Source organism: Rosa chinensis, chromosome 2 (assembly GCF_002994745.2).
Source record: "Rosa chinensis cultivar Old Blush chromosome 2, RchiOBHm-V2, whole genome shotgun sequence".
In the NCBI taxonomy this organism is placed as follows: Eukaryota; Viridiplantae; Streptophyta; class Magnoliopsida; order Rosales; family Rosaceae; genus Rosa; species Rosa chinensis.
The window spans coordinates 80,902,713-80,929,593 of NC_037089.1; the positions used below are offsets into that span (position 1 = coordinate 80,902,713).

The 26,881-nt window shown below is 45.3% G+C and overlaps 3 protein-coding genes across 4 annotated transcripts; 1 reads left to right on the forward strand and 2 right to left on the reverse strand.

Moving 5' to 3' along the window:
- Window positions 1–2,351: 2,351 nt before the first annotated feature.
- On the reverse strand, window positions 2,352–5,928 carry LOC112188177 (probable mitochondrial-processing peptidase subunit beta, mitochondrial). Of its 2 annotated transcripts, none has more exons than XM_024327241.2 (9): window positions 5,183–5,928; window positions 4,602–4,766; window positions 4,294–4,431; window positions 4,065–4,216; window positions 3,843–3,951; window positions 3,375–3,473; window positions 3,154–3,219; window positions 2,801–2,915; window positions 2,352–2,692 (listed from the first exon to the last, which is right to left on the reverse strand). In XM_024327241.2, the coding sequence occupies exons 1-9, from the start codon at window positions 5,852–5,854 to the stop codon at window positions 2,481–2,483; spliced, it is 1,728 nt and encodes a 575-aa protein (XP_024183009.1). In that variant the 5' UTR covers window positions 5,855–5,928; the 3' UTR covers window positions 2,352–2,480. The 2 variants fall into 2 exon arrangements, with proteins under 2 accessions (XP_024183009.1, XP_024183008.1); XM_024327240.2 differs by having other exon boundaries at window positions 2,460–2,695; window positions 2,808–2,915.
- A 168-nt stretch (window positions 5,929–6,096) lies between these two features.
- LOC112188508 (40S ribosomal protein S19-3) lies at window positions 6,097–7,540 on the forward strand. Its single transcript, XM_024327633.2, has 4 exons — window positions 6,097–6,265; window positions 6,771–6,861; window positions 6,966–7,149; window positions 7,242–7,540. The coding sequence occupies exons 1-4, from the start codon at window positions 6,182–6,184 to the stop codon at window positions 7,312–7,314; spliced, it is 432 nt and encodes a 143-aa protein (XP_024183401.1). The 5' UTR covers window positions 6,097–6,181; the 3' UTR covers window positions 7,315–7,540.
- A 1,495-nt stretch (window positions 7,541–9,035) lies between these two features.
- Window positions 9,036–10,214, reverse strand: LOC112185153 (putative F-box protein At5g66830). Its single transcript, XM_024323361.1, has one exon. The coding sequence runs from the start codon at window positions 10,212–10,214 to the stop codon at window positions 9,036–9,038; it is 1,179 nt and encodes a 392-aa protein (XP_024179129.1).
- Between the last annotated feature and the right edge of the window lie 16,667 nt (window positions 10,215–26,881).

The window sequence follows — 26,881 nt, forward strand, 5'->3', positions numbered from 1 at the left end:
AAGACCTGAGATATTTGTAATCCTTGTCTTAGGGGCTACTGTGGTACTCATCAATTTATAGTATATCCTGTATACTATTGCGAGTTCTTGCATATCTTCTTTCATGGATATGCCATCTGTCTTGACTCTCAGTCTGAGACAGTGAGCTGCATCTTTCAAGCTGGTGGTGAAGTTGGGGAAGCAGTTGAAATAAGCTACTTGATCGCATAAGGATGCTTCGAGTGTTCCCAACAGACTAGCTTGGAAGTCTGTTAACCTGTTGTCCTGTAGAACACATAGGACTGAACAGTTTATACCTTCACGAGCAAGCAGATTTATGCCTACTTGGACTGCTCCAATATGCATAAATTGATATTTTTTTGCTTGTGCTCTGGCAACTTCTGCTGGAGTGATCAGTAGAAGATCAGTCTCTCCACCTGCTGTTGCTGGGGTTGTAATCTCTAGTAGTTTGAAATAATGGCTATCCATTAAATCAAATTTTCCTCTTTTGTAGATCTGTTTAAAATCTAACTTTGGAATTGAGGAATTTTTCACTTCTTGTTCAATCTCATTGAACTCAAATTCTTCAGCATTTAGGAGTTGTACTCCTTTCTTTTTTCCAAAGATACTTAACATCTTCATTTCTCTTTTTTTTCCGGGTTTTCATACCGGATACTAGTCTGACTAGTAGATGGTTCCAGAAAAATCATGTTAGGAACACGATTTGTGTCTGGTTTCTCTAATGGTTTGAATCCATTAGTCTTCTTTTTTACTGTAGGCACTTTCTTGTCCTTCAGTATTTTTGTCATAGAATCCAGCGTTTTTTGCTGTTCATTGATTTTTCTACTGACGACTGTCAGCTTTTCTTCTTCCGTTTTTGGAAGTTCCTTAATATAATCCAGTTTGTTTTCCAAGCTTTCCAATTGGTGGATTATAGTAGGTAGTTTTTCTAGATGTATTTGACATCTAGATACTTCTAGTAACAGCTTCTGATATTTCTCATCAGAAGATTTTAGTAGAGAATTTATCTTCTCTAATAATAATTCTGACATTGTCCCCATTAAGGAGGGGTTCTCCTTGAGCTATTTTTACAAGCTCTGATACCAGCGATTGCGGATCTAACCAATGCTCAAATAATCAAGTGGTTTTTGTTCTATCTCTAGAACATATAAAAGATTATCAATATCTTCTTCTAATTTATAGATCCTAGTTTGGAGTCTATAAATGATATCCCAATAGTTGGGAGTTTCTTTGTTAAGACTATCTCTATAGTCTTTCAGCTTTTTCAATTTTTCTCTTTCTTTTTTCAATTCTTTGCTAGTATTTTTACAGACTGCAACTAATTCAAGTCAATCAACGATCGAAATTATGAATAGTAAAATTTACTGTTTACCGTCGAATGGAGGATACAATTCTGCTGCAATTATATTTAGACAAATAAATTCAAGATGGGCCCACCACGTTTCATAAAAAAAAAAGGAAACAAAAGAATAGTAAAAGCTATAGAAAGGGGTATTAATGGGATAAATATTAAGTGAAAGGAATAGTTGGGAGAAAAAGAGAAAACTTTTGTGTGAGTGGGGTTGAAAATAAGTTGGTGGAGTGTATGAGGTTGTATTTGATATTCTATGGGTAAGTGGTCATTATCCCATTAATATAAGACCATTGAAACATGTCTTAGACATTGGGAATTTGCTCAATACCCCGAAATGTAACCATCTAAATTGACTAATGACACTCACACGTAGGAGATTTTGAGCTCAAGCCTAGATATCAATTTATGAGATTTTACAAGTTCTTATGAACCTTAAAGACTTCATTTTCATCAAAATTGTGTCTTAACACCCGCTTTGTGTTTGGTCCGATCTGAGCCAAAAGTCCAAAACCCTTTGTAATGGATTTTGTCACACATTTGGTCCAATTTAAAGCTTAGAAATTAGGCAAATTCATTTTTGTTGAAAACTGAAAGTTTCCATGACCCATCCAAGACATTTGAGATATGTCCATTTGAACAGATGGCAAGTGCTTTGCATACAAGAAACTGCAAAAACTAGTGCAAAATAGGGACCTGTCCATAATGAGCTTATTAGTTCTTTCAAACCTCTCATTACTTCGGAGCCCCGTTAACAATAATCAGGTTACCAGGCCTAATTCGGCTTGCAGCAACTCCGAAACTTATTCTTGAATGATAATTACTATACATGAAAACCAATTTGGACGAGTACATAATTAACAATGCTAAGGCATTAATTTATCATCGGAACGGAGCTAAGAATAATGATTCTTTAATTTTAAACTAGAAATTGGTGATGAAAGAGCTTGAACAACAGAAGATCAAACAAAAAAAGGGAAAAGAAAAAAAAAGGTCGGAGTATAGACAAATTGCCTGTGCCCATTTGAATAGTTCAAATGTCTAGCAAATCACATTCACATTTGTAGACTTGTAGCATGCTTATTTTTGAAAATGCCATGTAACAAAATAGAGAGAACCTATAACATATTTATGGGAACAAAAAATACACGGGCCTTAAAGCTCTCCCCAAAGGCGACAATAAGCAATAAAATATTCCAAGATCAAATCGATCATGAAAGTCGATGATGATGAAATAATTAACGCACAGAAGAACATCTAGTATCTGTTCCAGTATGTCCTGCGTCTGAACCAGTTGTAGTCGGGCAATTTCTGAACAGGACCCATGGCAACAATTGCAATATCCTGTGGATAGTGAACAAAAAAGAAGTTTTGAGCATTCAGATTGATATACATGATTCACTCTCTATAAAAAGAACTTACTACACACAACAGTTATCGCAGATTGTAGTCTTACCCTGTCATAGATAAACCGGTTTGCAACCCGTTTGACGGTGCTTGCATCAACAGCATCAATTCTAGCAAACAACTCGGGCAATGGGATTCTTCGACCATATGTGAGTAGCTGCATTGGTGTGAATCAAAGGAATCAGTATAAGCAACCATGCAGAATCAACTTCTTTTTCAATATATATAACACCAGTTCTTCAACTACGACAATTACATCTTTTACTGGCAAATTTTAATGATCAATAAGCCCTTTACCAATAAGGCTCCTGTCAGCTGGTCAACTTATACTAATGATCTTAATACTGGATGCAACCCAACTGTTATCATTGTTTCCATATGAAAAGGAAATGTACCTGGCGCCCAATATCTTCAGCTACAGGACTTGTCCCATCCAAGTGAAGAAGGAGAGAAGATTTTAACTACCAAAAAATGAAAAAAGGTCAAGTGCCAGTAAACATCATGATATGGTCAATAACAAGTGGGTAAAACAATTATGGAAGTTTTGTATGTACAAAAATGCATACATACACACAATTAGAAAGTAAGAATTTAGTAACAGGAATGTAGTAGCTACCTGATTGCGAGCACGAATGACATCAGTTTCAGAAACTCGATAAACTAACTTGGTTATCTCATACATTATTGCATAGGCCAAATCATCCAAAGCTTCCGGCTGAAATCAAAAGAACACATAGATTAAAATGACTGCTTGAAATCTGTAAAGCTTGTTGCATTTCTTTTTAGTCACACTATTCCGAATCACAAAACATTACTCCTACTAACTAATTTGATCCAAAATTTAGTAAATCAACTCCTTCCAAAGGAAAATAATAGCCTACTGCTCAGGCATTAATCCAAAAACAAAAGACTGTACCATTCTTAATTATGACCCAGGATTATTATAAAAAAATACTCGGGCATACTGGTACACATTTAAAATACAAGTGTGCATTGGTGTAAACCTATTTCCTTATCATAAATTCCAACATTAATCCTCCACATCAATGACAAAAATAAAAACATTTGAAATGAATAGCCTTACCTTCGCAGTTGCAAAAACGCCGAATAAGCCAGTGTCCTTGTAGTTGGTGTTGAAAGCCATTATGCTTTCTGCTATTTCGTTAATAGCAACCCTCTGCGTCAACTCAGAACTGTTTACAGATGGACAAAACTAATCATTGCATGTTCTTCCGACAGTTGAACTGATACCAATCAATATCAAGTATTCAAGTAAAAAACGTAGCAAATCACATAAAGAGCTCACCCCATGTGCTTTCCACCATTGACACTTTTACTCCATGAACCCAACATTGCTTGCATGACCATTAGAGCAATAGAGTCTGGATCTGTCCAGGATGCTCCACTGAATGCAACAGCAAAGTTTGCATAAGGCAAGTCATCATCAACAATTCTGACCTGTTACAGGAAAATAGATTAGAGAAAGTATAATCATCAAGTAGAAGATATAAGTAAAAGCAGAATAGATGCGTCACCTCAGAACCGGTGAAAAATGAAGGTTCTTTTGCAACCAACTGACTTGCTGTCGTTGGATCAGCTGATAAGTTTGTAAACAAACCCTTAACTTGCCCAACAAGGTCTTCATGCTTAATAGCTCCTGAAGCAGCAATCACCTAAAAATAGAAGATCACCAAAAAGGAAGGTTAGCAACAATGACTGACTGATGAAATTACTAGGTATATATCTGTTAAATTCACCATGGAGTAACAACAAAGGAAAACAATCACACCAGTTCTGTGATTTACTGTACAATGAAATACAAACTAAGTTAAATTATAATTACCATTCTGGGAGCAGTGTAGTGTGTTTTAATATAATTCTGAAGATGCTCTTTGGAAATAGTCTTAATGTTTGCAGCAGGCCCAAGTATAGTTCTGGCCAAAGGAGAGTACTGGAATGCACTTGCATGTAGATGGTCAAAAACGACTTCATCAGGTTGCTTTTCAACCTGCAACACCAAAACAATGTATAAGCACACCGAATTATAAGATGCAATAACAAATTAAGCATCACATATATGTCTGCATGTAAAAACACTATGAAAGCACTTCTTTATTCAAGCTGTTATCAAATGCCAAACAGAAAAATCTCTTTCACTTATGTTACCTGTCTACCAAATCATTGCACATATCAAGCACCATAAAGTTAAAACCTTTTCGCACTCAAACACTTGAATATTTCGTAAGGCATCCTCATTAACACACAATTTCTAGCTACACTCACACAATGCACTTCCTAAATTTCATTTTCCTTCATTTTTACAAGAGTAGCCAACACTTCGAATAACACCAAAAATCACAAGTTATGTAATACCCTAAAATCCACAAAACCAGTCCTAAAGTTTCAATTTTTATATCAAATTACCTCCTCCATTTCCCTCAAAATCACATCACGCTCTCGGCTAATCCGGTTCTCATCGAACCTCGAGTTCTGCAAGATATCAGCCAATATAGACAATGCCTGGGGCACGTCCTTATCGAGCACCTTGGCGTAGTAGGTCGTCTGCTCCCTAGAGGTATAAGCATTCAAGTGCCCTCCCATGTTCTCCACCTCCACCTCCAGATCCAGCGCCGTCCTCTTCTCCGTCCCTTTGAAGATCATGTGCTCCAGGAAATGCGCCGTGCCGTTGTTCTCATCGTTCTCGAACCTCGACCCCGAGTCGATCCAGACCCCGACGGTCGCGGTCTTCGCGGCCAGGTTCGACTCCGTCGCGACTCTCAAACCGTTCGGGAGGACGGTGACGCGTGTCTCCGGGGCGGTGAGGATGTGCGAGTGATCCGTCAGGGTCGGGTGGGGCGACCCGTACTTGAGGAACCTCAGGTCGGGGTTCTCGAGCCTCTGGAGCTTGGATTTGACGTCCTCGGCGAGGCGATCGTAGACCATGGCGGTCGGCGGAGGAGGCCTGGGCGGTGGGGTTGAGAGGGAGGATGCGACGGCGGGTGAGGTGGAGCTGGATCGGACGGCTTGGGTCAGCGCCGGCGGGGCCTTGACCGACCGGCGGCGGGCCAGCGCTGTGAGCAGGTGCTTCATCGCCATGGCTGTAGCTCAGAGAAGAGCCTTAGGGTTTGCTGATGGAGACGAATCCGAATTGGATTTTCAGAGTGAGAGAGTGCTCGAGTAAAAGGAAGATCTAAACGTCCTGACGACGTCGTTTCAGTCAGTCTAGAAAATAAAAAACTTGGGCCTTCCAAAGGCCCATAATAATAGGTCAAACTCATCAGGCGGGTCGAAATAAAAAGGCCCAAACACACAGCTATATATTGTTTGCGAAAGCCAAATCTCAAAACCCTAGAGATAGAGAGAGAGAGAGAGAGAGAGCCTTCGTCTAATCTGAGCAAGCTTCTTCTCTCTGAAAGTGAAGCCATGGCGACGGCGAAGACTGTGAAGGACGTGTCACCACACGAGTTCGTGAAGCATTACGCCGCTCATCTGAAGAGATCCGGCAAGGTACTTCCTTACTGAGAATCAGCTTCTTCTTTAGTAATTTGTAAAACGAGCTGATTCGTATCAGATTTCTTATGTGGATGCAATCTTTTGGTGTGTGGAACTTACTGGTTTTACCTTTTGGCTCTGCATTTTACTAAATTTTTTTGTTGTTTTTCGAGTTGAAATTGTATAATCTGTGTGATAAGGTAATAATAATGGGGATAAGGTATATGCTATGGAAGAAGATTCGTTGCTAATTGTATTGAAATGAGGTTTTAGATATGAAATTTATTGGGGATTAGTGTGAAATCATGGAGTACACAGTAACTGAGACGGTTGGTAATGATATGGTGCTGTTTCAGTCGGGGTGGAGTTTCAATTAGTATTGGTTGGTATTTAGGTGATATAGTAAAAATGCCGTGCAATTTCTGGTGCGATATTCATTTTCAAGATTGTGATTGAAGTAAGATTATTGAGTATTTTGTGACATTTTCTGATTTCGATTTTCTTGTTTATTCCTGAGCAGATTGAGCTTCCTCATTGGACTGACATTGTCAAGACTGCAACTTTCAAGGAGCTTGCCCCCTATGATCCTGACTGGTATTACATCAGGGCTGGTGAGCATTCTTTCTTTGTTGAGCCTCTGTGTTACGCTATACTAATTTTCAATACGTGATTAGATCTTTGGTCATTAATCTCGGTAACCTTTGATGTTATGCAGCTTCCATGGCGAGGAAGATCTACCTCAGGGGTGGTCTTGGTGTTGGTGCTTTCAAGAGGATCTATGGTGGAAGCAAGAGGAACGGAAGTCGTCCACCACATTTTTGTGAGAGTAGCGGTGCTATTGCCCGACATATTCTGCAGCAGTTGGCTGAAGTTAAGATCGTTGAAATTGACCCAAAGGGGTAAGTTGTAGGGTCTCAGTGAATTTTTTTTTTTACCCACTTAAGAGTTTGTGACCATTTGTTAACAAGGTTTTGTCCTGATGTTGTTACAGTGGGAGGAGAATCACATCAAACGGTCGACGGGATCTTGACCAAGTTGCTGGGAGGATTGTGGTTGCCCTTTGAACCTTAGAATTACATGTCTGATAATTTTAGGTTTCGATATGATCTAGTGGAAGAGATGTGGCTACACTAAATGTTTTGGGTGCAACATGGTTGCTTTTTTTGTTAATTTAAGTCGGCTTGACACTGTTTTTTCTATCAGAACTTGCAAATCCTTGTTAAATTGTGTCCTATGGATTCTTTTATGAAATGCTTAGATAGTGTTTCCCTTTTGGTGCTGCATGCAAAATCATATGCTTCTAAATTAGGATTGGATCCAAATCTTTTATGATCCAATTATGCCTTTTTAAGGGTATCTGAACAAAGAACTGTTATGTTGTGTTCAACTTCTTGGCTTTAACAAATAGTTTTATCAAAATTTAGCAGAATTTTTCATGTACATGCCAAATGTATGAAGTAAATAAGCCATCATGTTGGTTGAGAACCAAAATCTTTCACTGACATGTTGGTAAATGAATGATGCAAAGGAAAAACAGGAGGAATGATCCTCCTAGTTTTCAAAGGAACACCCCTAAATTAAACATGTCATTGACTCCATGTCGGAGAAGAATAGATGCAGTTTCTTTACAGTATCTCATGGAAACAGTTCCTCGAAAACAATATCCGATCACCAATGTTGACAATGTGCTGCAACTTTCTGAAAATCCTTCAGTCTCACTTTCCCCACAGCAAGCGGGATGAATATGCAAATAATCCCAAACAGCACCTTTGACGTAGTCTTTTGCTAGGTAAGCTTCTTCCTATTCCAGATCACGGAAGAAAGAGACCCTGAGCTTGGAAAGCCTAATCAACTTAATGTCGTCGATGTCATTGCCATGTCTTATAATGTCAAACACTATTACATGCTGTGACCTTATTTTCCTAGTTAAAGCATACAAGTTTCCATCAACTATTTCTAAATTTCTATATCTTGCGCTTCGATGCCATCAGTAGCCCCGTTCATGATGTATCGGTCAGCCTACAGATAGCCCCACAATTTTCTATAGGCTAGCCACAAAATAATGCTGCTTCGGTGTTGAAGAGCTACTACTTCCACTAAGCTTCGGGTGCATGAAGTGGTGGAGGATTGTGATGGGAGCATGACTCAGGCATACGGAAATGGATTCAAGAAGGTATAAGGTTGATCAGCCACCATGAATCGGTCACTGTACAATGCCAGGAATATAATTCTCACCTGTCCACACTACCTGTTAATGAATTAGGTGATGCTACCAACTTGGTCCTATTCTGAGTTGCAGCAGTAGCTGAAGCACGTAGGCTTCACCACTCAGTTATGACAAACTTAGAGCCAACATTGTTGAACTGGTTGAGGTTAGATTTTACGGCGTAAGCAGTAACATGCTTCGACCACATCAGTAATAGAAACACAAGAGTATCAGATGCGCCTCAAACATGCACCACATTAAGGTTTGGTTTAAAACGTTGATGAATGAAAGCTGAATGAAATATTAAATATAGGATATATGAGCAGAGGGGACATAATGAAAGCCTCCATCTGCAAGAATTTGGTAATGATTTTACGGATCACCTAAAACAGAAACCATAACTCCTAATTCTTCAAATCATAACAGTAGCATATAAAAAAATGCTAAGCCATACGAAACTCAGAGAAACGACCAGAGACTTGAAACCCAGTATCAGAACAGACAGGCTAGAGCTAACAAACTTACTAACCAAGAAACTTTTCGGATATGAATTTGTGAAAAACTTTTAAAGTAACTCAGCTACCACGGATGAGGTGTGAACCAAAGAGTTCGATTGTTAGCACAGTGTATGTTATTTGTATAACCCTCAGGTAAAGCAAGAGGTTTGATGGTCCTATTGGTCAAGGAATGCACCCCAAAATCATCATCATTGAAAGCAAAATAGATGCAATTTTTTCCAAGTGTCTTGTCATGGATGAACTTATTACTTGCCCCGCTCAGAAACAATATTCGATCACCAAGGTCAACAACCTCCTCCCACCGTGCTCCACCGTCAGTGTCAAACTCCCGCTTGAACACTCGGAATAATCCTCGTTTCTTCTGGCTGAATGAAATCTTGTGAATAATCATAAACAACTCCTTGGATGCAGAATCTTTCACTAGGTAAGGGACCCATGCCCTTCCCCATCCCCATTCCAAACGGACCGGGTCATTGGAAAGCACTACCAACCTTTCGTCCCTATAAACATCGACATGTGCAGGGAGGATGTCATATATCATAAGTTCATTGACAGTTGTTACAGCATATAATTTCCCATCAATGATTTCTATATCTCTAAATAGGAGCCCTTTTCTGATCGTAATGACGGTCCATGATGTATCAGTTGGCCTACAAACAGCCAAAACTCCACACCCAAGGCCAGCCACAATCAAGTCCTGCTGCTGCTGTTTCAGGCTTGTTGGCGGTGATGAGGCTACAACTTTCTTAAAGAAGAGTGTGTGGCTGCTGTCCGGCCGGTTAATGGTGGATTGTGATGGGAGCATGACTCGAGCCCAAGATACTGGATTTAACAAGAAGTTGTCGATAATAGTGATGTTGTTGTTATTGTGGCGATATTGATCCTTAGCAGCTATGATAAGCCACGCCCCAATTGACCCAACACAATCTGGGGAAGTCGAACAAGAATAAGCTGATCTGAAAAACCGTGGATCCGTTACCAAGGAATATTGGTGCTCGATGTAGAAGCCATTTAGAGAAGAGAGACACTTGTGCAACAGCCATGGGAATTGAGGAGCAGGAGGGCAAGTCTTGGTGGCAATACCCCTATCAACAGCGGCTCGCCAATTAGGGCATACTTGGCGAAACACTCTGTAATCTGATATGCAAAGCCGTTGTGGTATCAATTGCAAGATATCTTCTGGAAGTCCTTTCGACCACCTCTCCTCCTCCTTCTCCTTCTTCTTCTTCAGATTTGACATTGACTGCTACACAGTGAGAGAGCTAGCCTTAATTAGCTAGGGTTTGTAATGCGGTCTAATGTTAGATGAATAACCAAGCTAGGAAACCTCTACTTTTGCAGCGTAATTTAGGGTTTAAAAGCACGCCTTAAATAATCAATTATTTTGACATGTTAATTTTCCTGCAAATAGTATGTACACCAATTATATTCTTTTTCAAAAAAAAAAGAAAAAAGAAAAGAAAAGAAAAAAAGGACCTAGCTAATTGGTAACTTTACCGTCGGAGCTTCTTCTGCCCACCCAGGTGGGCACTCAACTTGGTCTTTTAACAGCAAGTGAATTATACGCGCTGTTAGTTTTGGCGATCAAGATATTTGTTGAGACGGAAGACCAAAAATTATCAACCCAAATTAAGATCGGCAACTACTTCGAACTCAGATCGAATTTGGATGTTGTTGGGTTAGCGAGTCTCCAGAATCCTCCAAAACCTGCTTATAAGTCTCCAGATCGTCGCCCTTCCATGGAGGACTGAGTTAATCCGTCTATCGTTCTCCCAGATCTGGATTTTTGATGGTCTTTGATATAAGAATTTCACATCTACAAAATTGATTTGATAACTACTGCTAACTCTGAGATGTAAGAGTGCAAGACATCAATGCTAAAGTCAAATAACATTACTATAAGTGATCAATCAAGTCAAATTCTACCAGCTTTTCACCATATCAATTCAAACTAGAAGTCAATATCCTTTACGAAAGTTGCAACAGACCATTGATGCTTTTTATAAATGAAAGTGTTTTGGCTCCAAAACCAGCTGGTGTGCAAACAGTCTCTTTTGAGCGAGTGATTGCGCAGGCGTGCCAGCACCGCGGGGTGCAGTCGTTGGGGTAGTCCCGTGACCTGACTTCTTCTTCAAGCGCTGTGGACGAGGAGAGCACCAACCTTGTCACAGGGTTCTTTTCTTGCCTTCCGGAGAAGGACTTCTTTGCCTTACGCGGGTAAGGGCTTTGGATGTGGTCTCTTTGCGTTCACCAAATCGATACTCAACTTGAAAGCCGAGCAGAGCAATCACTGGGAAGTTGGAGAGGAACACGGGTTTGCTAAAGCGTGACTCTAGCTTCGCTGGGTTGCGAGGGCGTTACCCTTGCTTCGCTGGAAGTAACAATGGCGGTTGTGCTCGCAGTCGGTTCCTGGGGAGACTGGGACTGGAAGTACGGTCGCCGGGTTGATCTGGTGAGGCTGACAGTCGGCTCGCGAGGAGACTAGGACTGGCGGGCGGTCACCGGGTTTCAACGAGGTTTAGGGTTTGCTCCGAAGAGGCTTTGCAATCGCTGGGATTGATTACTCAGAGAGATTAAAGGTCCAAAAAAGGGTCCCTCTTGTATCGTGTTTAGCCTCTATATATAGGCTTGTTGTAGATTCACTTCCCTAATAGGAAAGGAATACTATATCTTGGGCCACAGTTATTGGCCTTGAATCAAATCAAAACTCTTGATAGCATTGATATTATTATGGGTGATAACTATCCTCTTCTATCGTCGCTAGAATATAGGCAAGGATTAATTGCCTCTGTGAAAATCCTAGATACGATCGCTGGATGCAAGCAATAGGATACGCATGTATTAATTGCAAATATACCTTCACGCTCCCACGAACGCTCAATTAAGGATGGTATCTCCTTATGAAACACGGGATGAGCAACACCACAACCCAAATCCGTATAGTCTCATTTTTGGGCCGCAGGTATCGGCCCACTGGCTCAGACCCACTAAAGGATTTTGCCAAAATTACCTTTGGGCTCAAACATTGCCCCCCAGGCCCCGAAATCAGGCCTGCTAAAATGCAACTGATTGAAGGGGACTTAGAAAAACGTGTTGGTCGCTTGAAACGATGCCATTAATGAGGGTCACGTCCCTTCATTTTTGAAACGTTTCTGTCGCATCGTTTCCCTCACAAAAATTCTTTATTTAAAAGCACCGCCGCCACCCTATCTCATCAGACACTCCTTCAAACTCTAAACCCAGAAAAACCCATCTCTGCTCTACCCTCTTTGCAAACGATCCAGAAATGGCTCCCCCTAAGAAAATCATCATCGATCAGGAAGAAGAATTGAACGAAGCGGCTGCTCGGACCTGGGGTACCAGTATCGGCGCTCGCATTCATCTAGAGACCACCATTCACCGACCCCTACTCCTTCGTTTTTCCGATCACCACACCGGGTTAGGCCCAGCACCGCAAGGTGTTATCCCAGATGACGCTATCGCCATGTACGGTCTTCCTGTCAGACGGCCCATTTTAGTCCTCCGAAGGACTCCCGGAGATTTTAGCGGTTGGGGTGTCCAAAACCATCGAGCCAAGATAGGGAATTGGCCATCCTCCATTAGTGCACAAGAAATTTCTTGGTATCGCGAGGCGCGGGCGCGAGATCTAGGTCGCTGGAATGCTGCAGGTATCACCCACACTATTGATCTGTGCTTCCATCTTCCTCGCGGTGGCAATCGTTCTCCACTCGCTGCTTTTCTCTGTTTCTGGAATACCGCCACCAACACATTTGACTTCAGATTTGGTCAAATGAGCATTACTCTGTTGGACATCCTCGCTATCACTGGCCTTCCCATCGATGGTGAACCATATGTGCATGGTCAATTTGACTCTATTGATTTCACTTTGACCATGGCCCAGCAAGGTCGCAGCGCTCATAGTGGTTCATACCCAAGATGGCTGGCTTACTACAGCCGGGAACACAATGCGACCGGAGGAATCGCTTTCCTTGAATATTGGCTCTGTAAATTCATATTCTGCACCTCCTCCTGCAAGCCCACTGGCACCTGGACCTACTTAGCAACGGCCCTCTACAACGGCCGCAACATTGGGCTCGGACAACCAGTCTTGGGTGCCATCTATCGCATGCTGTACCAAGCGACGATGCATCCCTTCGAGATCAACATTTCCGGACCCTTCTGGATTTTGGACTTCTGGATCCAGACCTACTTCCCATTCTTTCGCCATGAAGATATCCCTCAATCCCCGCCGGCCGATCAATTGTTAGGTCGATGGTTTTGCCGCGAGGACAAGTACTCATCTCCCCCTTACTCTGAGTGCTTTTCTTACCTGTACCTGTTAGATGACATGCCATACTGTGATTTGATTCTGGGAAGAAGATTCCCTTCTGTGCTACAATATGGCTTCCTTCCTGACGATCCTCGTTATCCCGACCGCGCTCGCCTGGCGTTCCGCCGCTCCATCTCCTGCTCAGACATCCGGATTGCCGCCGAGGAACTCAGCTATGAGCTCTATGCTCCTAATCATTTCGCTCGCCAATTTGGCCTTGTCCAATTGGTTCCAGTCCCTCTGTACGATGCCTGGAATTATAACACTTCCTGGCGAAGATTCGGTCCACCTTCTGGGCCCCCACCGGCACAAAGTATGCTCGCGCTGGTCGATCTTCCCGATTGGGCCCAAAACCTTGATGCTGTAGACGGGACCGAAGAAGGGTATGAGATTTGGTGGAGAGAAGTCTCTGTCAACTGCTGGACTCAACCGGATGACGAACTCTTCGCTACTCTCTTTGGCGAGCTCAGGAAACCATACCCCGCTGATATTGAGGTGCTCGCTCGCTTTTCTGAAGATGCCAACAGACCTCGACCCCTCCAAGTAGTCAGACCTACGCGAGCTCCTCGCCCGGCCCAGGCCGGCATCGTAATTCGTGAACCACCTCCAGAAGTAAGTACTGCAACTCTAATCCCTGCAATCTCCTTCATCGTTTCCTCCTTTACTCATACTTGTTCGTATTAGGGGAGTGCGCCGCGCCCTGGCCGCCGCACAACCAGTGCTTCAGCGGCCGCTGGACAAACTGGGAAACAGAAGGCAGTACTTGCTGAAGCTACAGCTGAGGATTCTTCTTCTTCTTCTGATGACGATGACCCACAAACCGTAAGAACTCTTTGTCTTCAGGGCCAACTTTGTGAATTAAACGCTAACCTCTTGCTTCTCACAGGTTATGGCCGCTATAGCCCGCAAACGTAGTCGCTCAGATACTCCGGCTGACCCCTGGGAAGGAGATGAACCAATGGCTGACCGGCTGGTAAGAGGCAAGAAGCCTATGTTAGCTATTATTCCCATTTCTGCCCATATTTCTCACCCTTCTCTTTTACAGGTTCGTCGCAGGTCATCTACATATGCTGGGGAAGGCTCTTCAGCTGCCACTCAAGGAACAACTGCTTCGCGAGTGCCAACCCCTGTGGGTCCTGAAACTCTTCCACCTCCTGTCAGTACTGATGGTGGCTCAGCCTCTATTCCTGTGCAGATCATAGAGGATAGTTCCGATGAGACGGAAGGGAATGTTCCCCTTCCGGACGCCCCACCTGAGGATCCGGTCTCTACACAACCACCAGCGCTTGAGTCTCCGGATCGCAATCCTGGTGAGGAAGTTCAAGAAACCGCGCCAGTCAATGTCTCAACCGAGGGCCCTGTCGCAGAGGTATTCTTAGTTGAAAATTGGTGCCTTAATTCTTGTTCTTCTTTACACACCTGACCGTTTTTTTTTGTTTTATTACAGAGTGACATCCCTGCTGAGGAGGTCGCCATCGCTGACCCTGCTGAGCCCGCTGATGAAGGCATGGCGAATCAAGAACCTGCCCCCCAGGTTCCAGAAGTAGGCGATGATTTAAATGCAGTACCAGAACAAGTTGCGGCCCCGATCGTCGAGCCTCAAGTGGGCCCCGCTGTTGCTGCTGATGCCGAAATCATCGCTGAAGTTCCTCCTCCTGCGCCTCCTAATAGGCTGGAAAGACTTGTTCGCGTACTAGAAGTGGCTCCTCCAGGGGTCGCAGATGAAGCGAGGGATAACCTGCAGCGACTCCTGGGTCCTGACATTTTACTGCCGGGCGCAGCTGCCAGAGCTCAAGAATATCTGATGGTACTTCGCCGCGAACGTACCATCACTGAAGATGAATTTGTTGAAGTGTATGAGCTCTTGCAAAATCTTCCTGCACGGATCAATGAAAGGACAACCGCGGCCGCACAGGCCAGGCAGGCTCAGGATCACTATCGCGGCCTTGCACAACAGGCAGAGGCATCTCGCGACTCTCTAAGCGATCGAGCGATTCGTGTCAGGGATCTGAGGATCTCACAGAACCACCTTCGGACCCACATTCAGGACCTCCAAGCCCAACTGATCGAAGCCAAGGCCCAATTAGTGACGGTCACGGCCCAACTGGTGCAAGAAGAACCCCAGATAGAACAGCCCTTAGCGGCGCTAGAAGCGATGTCTCAGAACCTGGCTCAAGCGCGCGAAGCAGTTCGACAGGCAGAGCGCGCTGCTGCCGACGCTAGCTTTCGTCTGGATGAGCATTTGCTTCGCTTGACCCATGCAGGTCGAAAACTTTAGGCCTCTTGTTTTAGGCCCATTTTAATTTGTATAAGGATATTCTTAACATACAATATTTAGCCCGCTTTGCTCGGCCCAACTATCATTGAAGGCTTGCCAATTAATGAAAAGCAGGACCGTTGAAAAGATAATCCCATTTTGGGCGGTTGCTTCCTTGGAGACCGTCCTGCTTCCCACGCGTTTTCAATATCTTCCTTTTCCGAGATAATCGCATTTAACTGCATTGATTCTCTTAATGGTGGCGTTGAAAGCGTCTCAACTGCTTATCGCACGGTGTGAGATCAATGCTATAAATACCAGCATCCAAAGAAGAGCGATAACCAAACCACCATGTTTCTTCCAAGGAAAAACTTGCAAGCCCTGTTGCTTTTCCTCCAGTTTCTAAAATCTTCCCACCGTGATCTCACCCTTAGCCACAGGTTCTTAGGCTTCATGGCTTAATCTCAAGACCTGGTTAGGCCTCATGGCCTAATCTCAGGTCCAGCGGCATGTCTTTGGTTTCTGAGAACCCGGATGAACTTGCCAGTCTCAGTTTAACCGAAGAACATGCCGCGCTCCCAACGCGGCAGAACCACATTCTGAGGAGTCCAACTTTTCAGACTGCCCGCGCGGAGCAAGCGGAGGAAGGGAGGAAGGCCACTTTGAGGCTTACCTTTCTGCCTCCGCGGTCTACCTCTGGGGCCTGGGCACGCACTTTCTGATTTACCCCAGGAGGTAGATGTGGTTGTGAGTCGCGCCTGCTCTGGAGCCCAATTCCTGCCTGGAGGAGAGGCCCCAGGAAGGGGGATGAAGGTTCTCTTTTTCCCCTCTTCCTCCAGTACCGATGACAGCAGCGGCGACTTAGATGGGAGGAGGATCTGATCGTAGGGGGAAGAATGCTCTGAGGTTGTAGCGTCCAGATCCTTCTCCCCGCGGCCACGACGACCACTTTAAGTTTTTATGTCTGTAGCCACTCTTGTAATCGCATGTGAAACTGTATTGCTCTATTCGGTTGTATGCTTCTGGCCGCAAAGCCACTTTATGACTAAAATGCTTGGTTTACTCAAAAATCTGTAAAAAACAGAGCAAAAAATAGTCAAAAATAAGGCCTCTTGTATAGGCCTTTGTATTTACTCTTAACACGTTTTGTCAAGACAATGAATAAAATAAAGCTGAGTAATAATTGGTTACATGGACTATAATTAACAAAACCTCTTGTATAGGCTCTTACAAAAATACAAAAATAGTCCACAAAAATAAAGCCTCTTGTATAGGCCTTAGTAGATACTGAGGTGCCCCCCAATGTTTAGCGGGGAGTAGAGACAAAAACACAAGACCACAGAGAAAAAGCCGAATAAGCATAACACTGCGAGCCGATGAAGATTAAGGTTGCCCCCCAGCCGGAGCAAGAACAGGGTCTGGAGGATCGTCGAACTCCCAGACACTTGGATAATATTTCTTCAGAAAACGACCGTTAATGGGGTTGCGATGGATATCACCATCGATGTCTTTGAGGTGAAAAGCGCCACGCTCCAATATGCGGTGGATAACAAAGGGCCCCTCCCAGCGCGGCGTCCATTTTCCACGACCGGTTACCTTTTCACCGAAGGGCAAAATGGCCTTCCAAACAAGGTCACCTTCTTTGAAACTGCAACCCCGCGTCCTCTTATCATAGGCGCGGGCGATACGCTGTTTTTCCATCACCAAATTATCTAAAGCGGCCAAGCGCTGCTCGCTTAAGTCTTCGTGCTCCTGCCACATTGCTTGAACATAATCCTCGCCAATCAAATGATGCTGTTCTTGGACTCGTAGGGAGTGAACATTAATTTCTAATGGTAAAACAGCGTCATGTCCAAACATAAGCGCGTATGGCGTCGTGGCGGTAGGGTTACGTTTAGAAGTACGATAGGCCCAAAGTGTCTCGTACAAAGTATCATGCCACTGTCGAGGATTCTCCACCAGCATCTTCTTCAATAAGGTGATGATTGTCTTGTTGCTCGCCTCCGCCTGACCATTAGATTGAGGATAGTACGGAGTACTATGTAGGAATTGAATACCGAAATCATTCACCAGCTCCTCAACGGGGCCTCCCTTGAACGCTGCCCCCCGATCCGACACCAGCACTTCAGGGATACCAAACCTGCAAAGAATATTACGGAAAATAAACTGGCGAATGGTAGCACCGGAGGCCTCCTTCAAAGGCTCTGCTTCGACCCATTTCGTGAAGTAATCAGTGGCGACGATGATAAACTTGTGCTGTAGGGAGGAATGAGGATGGATCATCCCAATCAAGTCCAGCGCCTAGCCTCGCGCAGGCCAGGGTTTAATGATGGGTTGCATATGAATGTTAGGAACATGCTGGACAGGACCGTGTGCTTGACAGTCCGCACAGCCTTTGGCGAATGCAATACAATCCTTCAAAATACTGGGCCAATAATAACCATGACGTCGGATGAGCCAACGCATCTTAGGTCCAGCTTGATGAGATCCACATATCCCCGTGTGCACCTCGCTCATCAGTCTCTTAGCTTCGCGACCGTAGACACATCGAAAGTCTATACCATCTTCTCCACGCCTGCGCAGTTCAGCACCTCTAAGGAAGTAATTCAATGTGAGAAAACGAATCTTCCTATCAGTGCTGGAGTCTGGTTGTTTGAGGTATTCAATTAGTGGGATCCGTCAATCGACATCAATGGGCTCCAGTATCGCGACCATGGGGTCATCTGGAGGATCAGGTCTAGCAAGCCACGAAGGTAGCGTGCGACGCTCAACTTTCAAAATGCGCTCGCGCACTCCATACTTCAAAGTAATGCCAGTAGCCAACTGAGCTAGCTCATTAGCAGCAAAGTTACGTTCACGTGGTATATGTTCCATATCAACGTCTGTAAATTGGTCCAAAAGCTCAATGGCGCGGTTCAAGTATGGGATGAGCAGCCAACTCGTACAACGATACTTCTCCAGAAGTTGATTGATAACGAGCTGAGAATCGCCGCGAATCTGAACGTCCCGGACGCCCATTTCCAACAAGACTTCGAGTCCAATGATAAGAGCTTCATACTCAGCCTGATTATTAGTACATTGGAACGTGAGCTGGAAAGAATAAGAGAAACGATCACCTGCCGGGTTCTCCAAGACAATCCCCGCGCCAGCCATAACGTCCGTTCTTGAGCCATCAAAGAATAATACCCAGGGCTGTAAAGAGATCGTAGCCTGATACCAGACCTCGTATTCCGGGATGCATGAGTTATCTGGTCGAGTCGCGGTGTTGCAAGCAATTTCCAACTCTTTCAGTACGGGTAGTTCTAGCGGAGGGTGATGCGCTAGAAAATCTGCGATAGCCTGCCCTTTGACCGCCTTCTGGGGTACATACTGGAGCGAGAACTCTGAAAGTGCCAATACCCATTTGCCAATGCGGCCTCTCAAGATAGGCCGGGACAACATGTACTTGACCAAATCTGTCTGAGCGATGATGCAAGTAGTAAAGGATAACATATAATGTCGCAACTTGCACGCCGAAAAGTATAGGGTTAAGCACAGCTTTTCCATGGGGGTGTACCTTGTCTCGCAGTCTGTCAGCGTACGGCTGAGATAAAATATAGCATGCTCGACCCTGTCCTCATCGTCTTGAGCAAGCAAGCTGCCAATGGAGGCGTCGGCTGCTGAGATGTACAGCTTTAACGGGACCCCACTTCTGGGTGGCACCAAGACTGGTGGGTTTGCCAAATAGGCCTTGATACTGTCAAAAGCCTCCTGATGTTTGGTCTCCCACACAAACTCATTCTGCCCTTGTAATCTCAGCAAAGGCGAGAAGGGCTGGATTTTCCCTGCAGAATTAGAGATGAAACGCCTTAGAAAATTAATCTTACCCAAAAGACGCTGGAGTTCCTTCTTCGTCCGTGGGGGAGATGCATTAATGACTGCGCTTGCCTTATCCTCAGGGACCTCAATTCCTCGCTGGTGGACTATAAACCCCAGAAAGTCCCCTGCTTGAACCCCAAACACACACTTGGCCGGGTTCATCTTGAGTTTATGTCGGCGCATGCGTTCAAATACTTTTCTGAGATCCGTGATGTGATCCCCTTTCTGCTGAGACTTGACGACCACGTCGTCAATGTATATCTCTAAAACTTTCCCAAGTATGTCATGGAAGATCAGATTCATAGCTCGTTGATACGTCGCACCGGCGTTCTTCAGGCCAAACGGCATGACCACATATTCGAAAACCCCCGCAAAACCAGGGCAGCAGAAAGCAGTTTTGTGTCTGTCTTCTTCAGCGACCGGAATCTGGTGATATCCCGCAGTGCCATCCATGAAGGACAACAGCTCATGGCCTGCCACCGCATCTACCAACATATCCGCGACTGGCATGGGGTAAACGTCTTTAGGTGTAGCAAGATTCAAGTCTCTATAATCAACGCAGACTCTTATCTTGCCATTTTTCTTCCGGACAGGCACTATATTAGATAGCCACTGATTGTACTTGGCAACCCTTATAATGCCTGACTTGTGCATTTTCTCTACCTCTTCCTTTACCAGAATCTGGGTCTCTGAGTTCATTCGTCGAGGTTCCTGCTTGACGGGCCTCTTGTCAGCAAGAGTTGGTAATTGATGACAAACCAAGTCTGGTGACAGGCCGGGCATGTCCTCATACTTCTCCGCGAAGCAATCCTTGAACTCTAGCAATAGGTCGATGAGCCTCTGTTTCTCGCTAGGCTCTAGGTAGGCGCTAATAGAGACCTCCATAGGCTCACTTACGGTACCCAAGTTGACCTTCGCAGTAGGGTCTTTAACCTTGGGAGGTGTATCGTCCAGCGCCGCCGGAGCGAGCTGAATATGGACTTCCTCCTCATCTTCCGGATCAGCAAGTTCTTCATTGACGACCTCTAAGGTCGCAATGCGATCGTAAGCCTCTTTTTCCACCATGTATGATGACAACCGTTCGTGTATCGAGTGGAAGGCTTCTATTCCTTCTTCAGTGAGGTCGTAATCCATTAATTGGTTAAAGGTTTGGGCACAGCATGGCCGGGTCGTTCCAAGCCTTCTTTTGCGAGTGTGAGGCCCCACTGTGCCAGTTCAGAGGCCGTCACCCCTGTGGGGCGGCCCTTATCATCGATGCCACTAACCTGCAATGGAGTGATAGGTTCCAAATAGTATCTGGCATCTACATAATTAGCGGAGACCGGGAACGGACGGGGATCTGCTGGGACCACTTCTGCCATGTCTGTTTCGCTATTCCACATAACCAACTCTTGGTGAAGTGTTGACGGTACACAATAACTCCGATGGATCCAATCCCTGCCCAAAATGGCGCTGTAGGCCGCATAACTATCCGTCACAAAGAAAGCATACACTCCCTCTGCTGGTCCGACTTTGATGCGCAAGAACAATAACCCTAGGGTTTTGGTTACAGTTCCTGCGAAATTTTTGAGCGCAAGAGAGGTGGATTGGATTTTCTCCCGCTTGATTCCGAGCAAGTGCATGGTCCGAGTAGTGACCACATTAACGGCCGCCCCAGTGTCAATCATGATTTTGCTGACCTTGATACCGCCGATATCTGCTGTAATGTATAGTGGTCGCATGTGCTGGACCATGGCTGGCGTTGGCTTAGAGAAGTGCATGAGTGCCCCCTTGTCTGGGACCTCTGTTGGTTCAGGTAAGGCCCCGTCCTCTACAGGTGTTGTAACTGCTGAAGTGACCTGCAATGGTTGTGCACCCTCTTCTTCGATCTCCACGCATTCCTGGGCAGGGACCGGCAAGGCATATTTTGCGGGGAGCACGTAAACCATGTTGCAAGAAACCTCGTCTGACTCAGTCCCCTCTATGTCGACAGCCAGCTCCAGCTTGGGTTCTTCCGACGGGGTATCAGTCTGGAACTGTCGAGCCAAGCGATCTACTAACGATTCTTCTGTAAGGCCTTTTACCTGGCAGTGTTCAAGCCCCTGTGACTCGAGTTCTTGCTCACCTACCGAAGGCTTCGGATTTTCTGGTTCCGTACGCTCGTTTGGGGGGGAAATGACCACACTTTGGACCTTCTTGGGTCGCCATTGCAAGGTGCTAACCACTCTGTCCTTGCCCCCCAGCCTGTCGAAGACTGAAGCCTTTACAGCCGGTGCTTCATGGGAGAGCCTGCGCCTGACATGCGGTCGTTGGGTAGGCGGCGGCGAGCGCTCTTTAGTAATTCTGCAAAACACACTGGGTTTTGAAGCCCCTATTAGTGAATCTGTCTGTTTGTTAAGACCACGGGGAGGTCTCAACGGTTTGGTGGCCAGCGCCTCCATCTCTTCCTGGTATTTTTCCGGCGACTTGACCAATTGGGAAGGTTTTATCAGGCCCTGATCTAAAGCCTCTAGAGCACGCTTGGCTTCGCCGAACCTGCGCTGTAGCTTTCTCTTCCGGGACGGACTAATCTCCACTGCCTTCCCCTTCTCCCTTGTGTACCATCTGCCTTCTTTGATAGGATTAGCTGATGCAGGTGGTATATAGGGCTTGGTCAGAACATCTTTGCAACCGCTTCTGATCTTTTCCTGTTTCGGTTCGCTGGTGGTTGCTTTCAATTTCATGAACAAATTAGAGTCTCTGGGGGATGATGGTGATGTCACTTTCTCCCGTTCTCTCGGGCTGGCAGGCTGATAGTTCCGCGACGGGGAGGTCCACTTGACTGGTGGCAGGGAACCGAAACGAAATGTCTGTTCGACTTCCTCGTGCGGTATTTGGATACCACACTCCTCTTTACATCGCGAACACAGAATCACGGATGAGGCCTGTTTGGTCGTCTCCATTCTATCCTTAACTGACGCCTCATCTGTGGTGGACTTTAGACCCTGTTTGCTCGTGGCCAAATCCAGCGTTTGGTTTCCTTTGCAGCTTTTTGTCCCAATCTACATTGACCATATTGACCCCGGTGTCAGGGAAAGGGTCCACATCAACCAGTGCTGCAGCGGTGACTGGAGTTTCTACCTGCAAGCTGCTGTTATTAAGCCAAACCTGTATTTGGTCCTTGAGCTTCACACAGTCCGCAGTGTTGTGGTTCCACAGGTTATGGAACTTGCAGTATTTCTTTCCTTTCAATTGCTCTGGTCGCGGAAAAGGCCCGAAATCAGTCTTCACCATCTTTGCAGCAATCATTTCGTCGAGGATCTCGTGAGCTTTGTTAGCATCATAGGTATATGCCGCGAACTCTGGTTTGGTGAAGGCCATCGACTTGAGCTTAACAGGCTCCTTGGAGATCTTCAACTGTTTTAAAGACAGGTTTTTCTTCCCGGTCAGTTCATAAGCTGCTATGTCATTATCTTCGTCTTCTTCATCGTCCTGGCACCCTTCTCCAGTACCGCGATTATAATAAGGGTCGTAAGTGGTTGGCTGGTAGCTCAGGGCCGCTACCGTACTGTGTTTACCGGGCACATACGTCCCTTTGGACGCATTCTTCCTTGCATCCGTCTCTCGAAGGAGATGCTCAAAACTGCCTACCTCCGTGATGAGTTCTCCCATCGACTGGATCATGCTGCCATGCTGTTTCTTTCTTTGCCGGGGCTCTAGGCCTTTAACCGCCAACTTGACCAACTCCTTCTCGGGCAGAATGACATTCAGTTTGGCCTTCTGGATTTGAAAGCGCTGAAGATAAGAGACTGCTGATTCTGTGGGCTGTTGGGCCATCTGGGTAAGAGAGGCTAGATCTACCTCAGGCTCAATATTCCCAAATGTTTCCCGGAAAAGTAGTTCCATCGCCGGCCAATCCGCCACTGTCCCTGGCCTAAGCTTAGAAAACCATCTGAAGGCAGCGCCGGATAGTGAGGTGCCAAAGATCCTGCACTTGAGGACGTCATCATTCTGATATTGGCCGCATTGCACCCTAAATCTGGCCAGATGAGTGGCCGTATCTTCCGTGTCTTCTCCTGAAAAGGTAGAAAAAATAATGTTCTTATAACCTCGAGGAAAAGGTGCGAGCATGATGTTTGGCGGGAAAGGTCCTTCGTACACTCCATCTGGCTGGGCCCTAGGGTTCGCCAATCTGATCATCTCCTCAACCTCCTCACGTCTCACATATTCTGGGCCCGGGGGTGGAGGAGGTATCACCGCAGCTCGGTGAATAGTTTGTCCAGGGGTTGTTTGATTTACCATTGTTGATCCTTCCCCAACCTGCACAATGCGGGTAGTAGGTTGCTGCTGGAGAGTCACTGCAGGGGTAATCTCTTCCTTCGACAGAGCGGTTATCTTGATCGGGATACCAGTTTGGTCGAGTGCATAATAGCTTCCCGGCAACTCTTGATATACCACTTTCGCTCCGTCGCTGTCGTACTGAACAAAAGTGACAGGTTCTGAAGCAGTCCCTGCTCCCCTCGCGACTTGGTGTTTCTTGGCGGTCTGTCCACCTGATGAAGCAGTCTTTTCCTTGCTGCCAGGAATGACCAAGGCCTGCTCCTTGTTCTTTGATGGAGTAGCAGCAACAGTAGCCGACGAAGAACCAACGTTTTGGTTGGCCTTTTCGCGCTGATTTGGGGGCACATACTTGCCCGAACTAGACGGCTGGGCGAGAGAGCCAAGGATAGTATTAGGATCGCCTAAAGCCGAGTGCATAACCTCCTTCGCATGGTTCAATTCGGCTCTCTGCATAGCCACTTCAGTTGCCAAGTTGGCCCCATCCTTGCGGAGATCTGCTATGTTTGATGCGGTTTGCTTGGAATGATCCGCTATGGCATTCAAGATAGTGGTGTGACGCTCATTTTGTGCGGCAGCGATGGTTATAGCTTGCGCCTTCAAGGCACTCTCTGTCTGCGTGACCTGCTGCCTGGTATTTTCCGCATAGAGAGTCATACGCTGCTCGAACTCGCGGAGGAGCCTTTCTGACTTCGCAGTTTCCCTTGCGAGATCTGCATCCATCTTCTTGCGATGATTCTCGACATTCTCCATAAGGATCGCAATTGTCTCGTCAAAGGTTGCTCCTTCCGGGATAGGCTTCGAAACGAAAGCCTCTTCCTCATCACCGGCCGCTATAGTGTTGACAGTAGCGGAATTAACAGGCTCGCTTGCCTGATTAGTACTGACGCTCTGGCCCTCAGTAGCGGTCGAGCGATTCTCACTCTGAGAAGTTGACATACTGGATGATTGATTCTGCAGAGAGAATCGTTGCGTTACTTGTTCCTCAGAAAGACCACGACAGTCCGCACAAGAATGCGATCTGTAGCTGGAGGTCTTATGCTTTGAGCAGTTAGCGTAGCCCTTTTGGTAAGGATTATCACTAGACTTCCCAATGGTTGCGTTAAAAAAGAAACACTAGTTTGTTGTCCCACTGGGCGTGCCAAAATGTTTTGGCTCCAAAACCAGCTGGTGTGCAAACAGTCTCTTTTGAGCGAGTGATTGCGCAGGCGTGCCAGCACCGCGGGGTGCAGTCGTTGGGGTAGTCCCGTGACCTGACTTCTTCTTCAAGCGCTGTGGACGAGGAGAGCACCAACCTCGTCACAGGGTTCTTTTCTTGCCTTCCGGAGAAGGACTTCTTTGCCTTACGCGGGTAAGGGCTTTGGATGTGGTCTCTTTGCGTTCACCAAATCGATACTCAACTTGAAAGCCGAGCAGAGCAATCACTGGGAAGTTGGAGAGGAACACGGGTTTGCTAAAGCGTGACTCTAGCTTCGCTGGGTTGCGAGGGCGTTACCCTTGCTTCGCTGGAAGTAACAATGGCGGTTGTGCTCGCAGTCGGTTCCTGGGGAGACTGGGACTGGAAGTACGGTCGCCGGGTTGATCTGGTGAGGCTGACAGTCGGCTCGCGAGGAGACTAGGACTGGCGGGCGGTCACCGGGTTTCAACGAGGTTTAGGGTTTGCTCCGAAGAGGCTTTGCAATCGCTGGGATTGATTACTCAGAGAGATTAAAGGTCCAAAAAAGGGTCCCTCTTGTATCGTGTTTAGCCTCTATATATAGGCTTGTTGTAGATTCACTTCCCTAATAGGAAAGGAATACTATATCTTGGGCCACAGTTATTGGCCTTGAATCAAATCAAAAATCTTGATAGCATTGATATTATTATGGGTGATAACTATCCTCTTCTATCGTCGCTAGAATATAGGCAAGGATTAATTGCCTCTGTGAAAATCCTAGATACGATCGCTGGATGCAAGCAATAGGATACGCATGTATTAATTGCAAATATACCTTCACGCTCCCACGAACGCTCAATTAAGGATGGTATCTCCTTATGAAACACGGGATGAGCAACACCACAACCCAAATCCGTATAGTCTCTTTTTTGGGCCGCAAGTATCGGCCCACTGGCTCAGACCCACTAAAGGATTTTGCCAAAATTACCTTTGGGCTCAAACAGAAAGCAATATTTCAAATTGAAAATCTATACTAACGAATTGGTATCGCAACTTCTCTGAATCTAATCATCCCCATAAACGTAAACAACCCAAAATCCTTCTCATCGTTCTTCAGCCACAGAGGTCTGCAACTGGTTATTTCAGTATCGTACATTCAACAATTGACATACAACCAAAGAAAAATTCAATCAGTTAAGCCGACAATTCGATAGAACCTTTAGTATCTGGTATTCGAACCAGAAAGGATCTGGGTTTTCGATGGTGTTTTGTCTTTTGATTGAACCTTTGACTAAACCCTTTTTTCTCCCAACTATATTTTGATTTCTTACGGTGACGATCGTATTTAGACTAACGACTGAATGTACGGTTCACATGAGTTAGTCGCTTGAGAGTTGCTAGATGTCTGACACATCAATCAGGTGACCACCCACTTGGGTGGGTAGAAGAATTTTCGCTTTACCGTCGCGCGTGTCATCTTTTCGAAAGGATGAATGAGGTTAGTAATTTTGCTAGTTGATTTTTATGATTGATGACTTCATATTGTTGACGAGAATGAATACCAACGTACTTGTTCTGAGTTGCAGCAATAGCTGAAGTGCACGTAGGCTTGATGACATTCTCAACACTAGATCGGTTTTGACAAACTTTAATCATTGGAAACCACCATTGGATCGTTGCGGTTAAATCATAAAACATAGTTTTTATGCCCACTTTGACAATGTAAATGCGCATCTACAATATTATGCAAAAATCAGATCAGAGTAACAGGCAGCAAAAGCACATTCAGGTTTGGTTAATGATCGAAAGCCTAATGGACAAGAACAATTGAAAGCAAATAGATGCAGAAGTAGGAGAAGATAATTCAAGTCTATTACAAACAAGGTTTGCATGACATTTTTTATATATTTATCTGAACAAGGACAATAGTACCTATATCAAAAAAAAAAAAAAAAAAATACAACCCAAACTCTCTGGCTCTGGCGAATATAGGTTATTATGCAGAATTTA

What these genes read in the sequence shown, in the direction of transcription:
- LOC112188177 (XM_024327241.2), bottom strand. Translation starts at nt 5,854, where the DNA reads ATGGCGATGAAGCACCTGCTCACAGCGCTGGCCCGCCGCCGGTCGGTC. An exon ending in AATGGTGGAAAGCACATGGG is followed by an intron (nt 3,952 to 4,064) that starts GTGAGCTCTTTA and finishes ATCTGTAAACAG; the next exon opens with TTCTGAGTTGACGCAGAGGG. An exon ending in GCGTTTTTGCAACTGCGAAG is followed by an intron (nt 3,474 to 3,842) that starts GTAAGGCTATTC and finishes TTTTGATTTCAG; the next exon opens with CCGGAAGCTTTGGATGATTT.
- LOC112188508 (XM_024327633.2), top strand. Translation starts at nt 6,182, where the DNA reads ATGGCGACGGCGAAGACTGTGAAGGACGTGTCACCACACGAGTTCGTG. An exon ending in CTGGTATTACATCAGGGCTG is followed by an intron (nt 6,862 to 6,965) that starts GTGAGCATTCTT and finishes GATGTTATGCAG; the next exon opens with CTTCCATGGCGAGGAAGATC. An exon ending in GTTGAAATTGACCCAAAGGG is followed by an intron (nt 7,150 to 7,241) that starts GTAAGTTGTAGG and finishes ATGTTGTTACAG; the next exon opens with TGGGAGGAGAATCACATCAA.
- LOC112185153 (XM_024323361.1), bottom strand. Translation starts at nt 10,214, where the DNA reads ATGTCAAATCTGAAGAAGAAGAAGGAGAAGGAGGAGGAGAGGTGGTCG.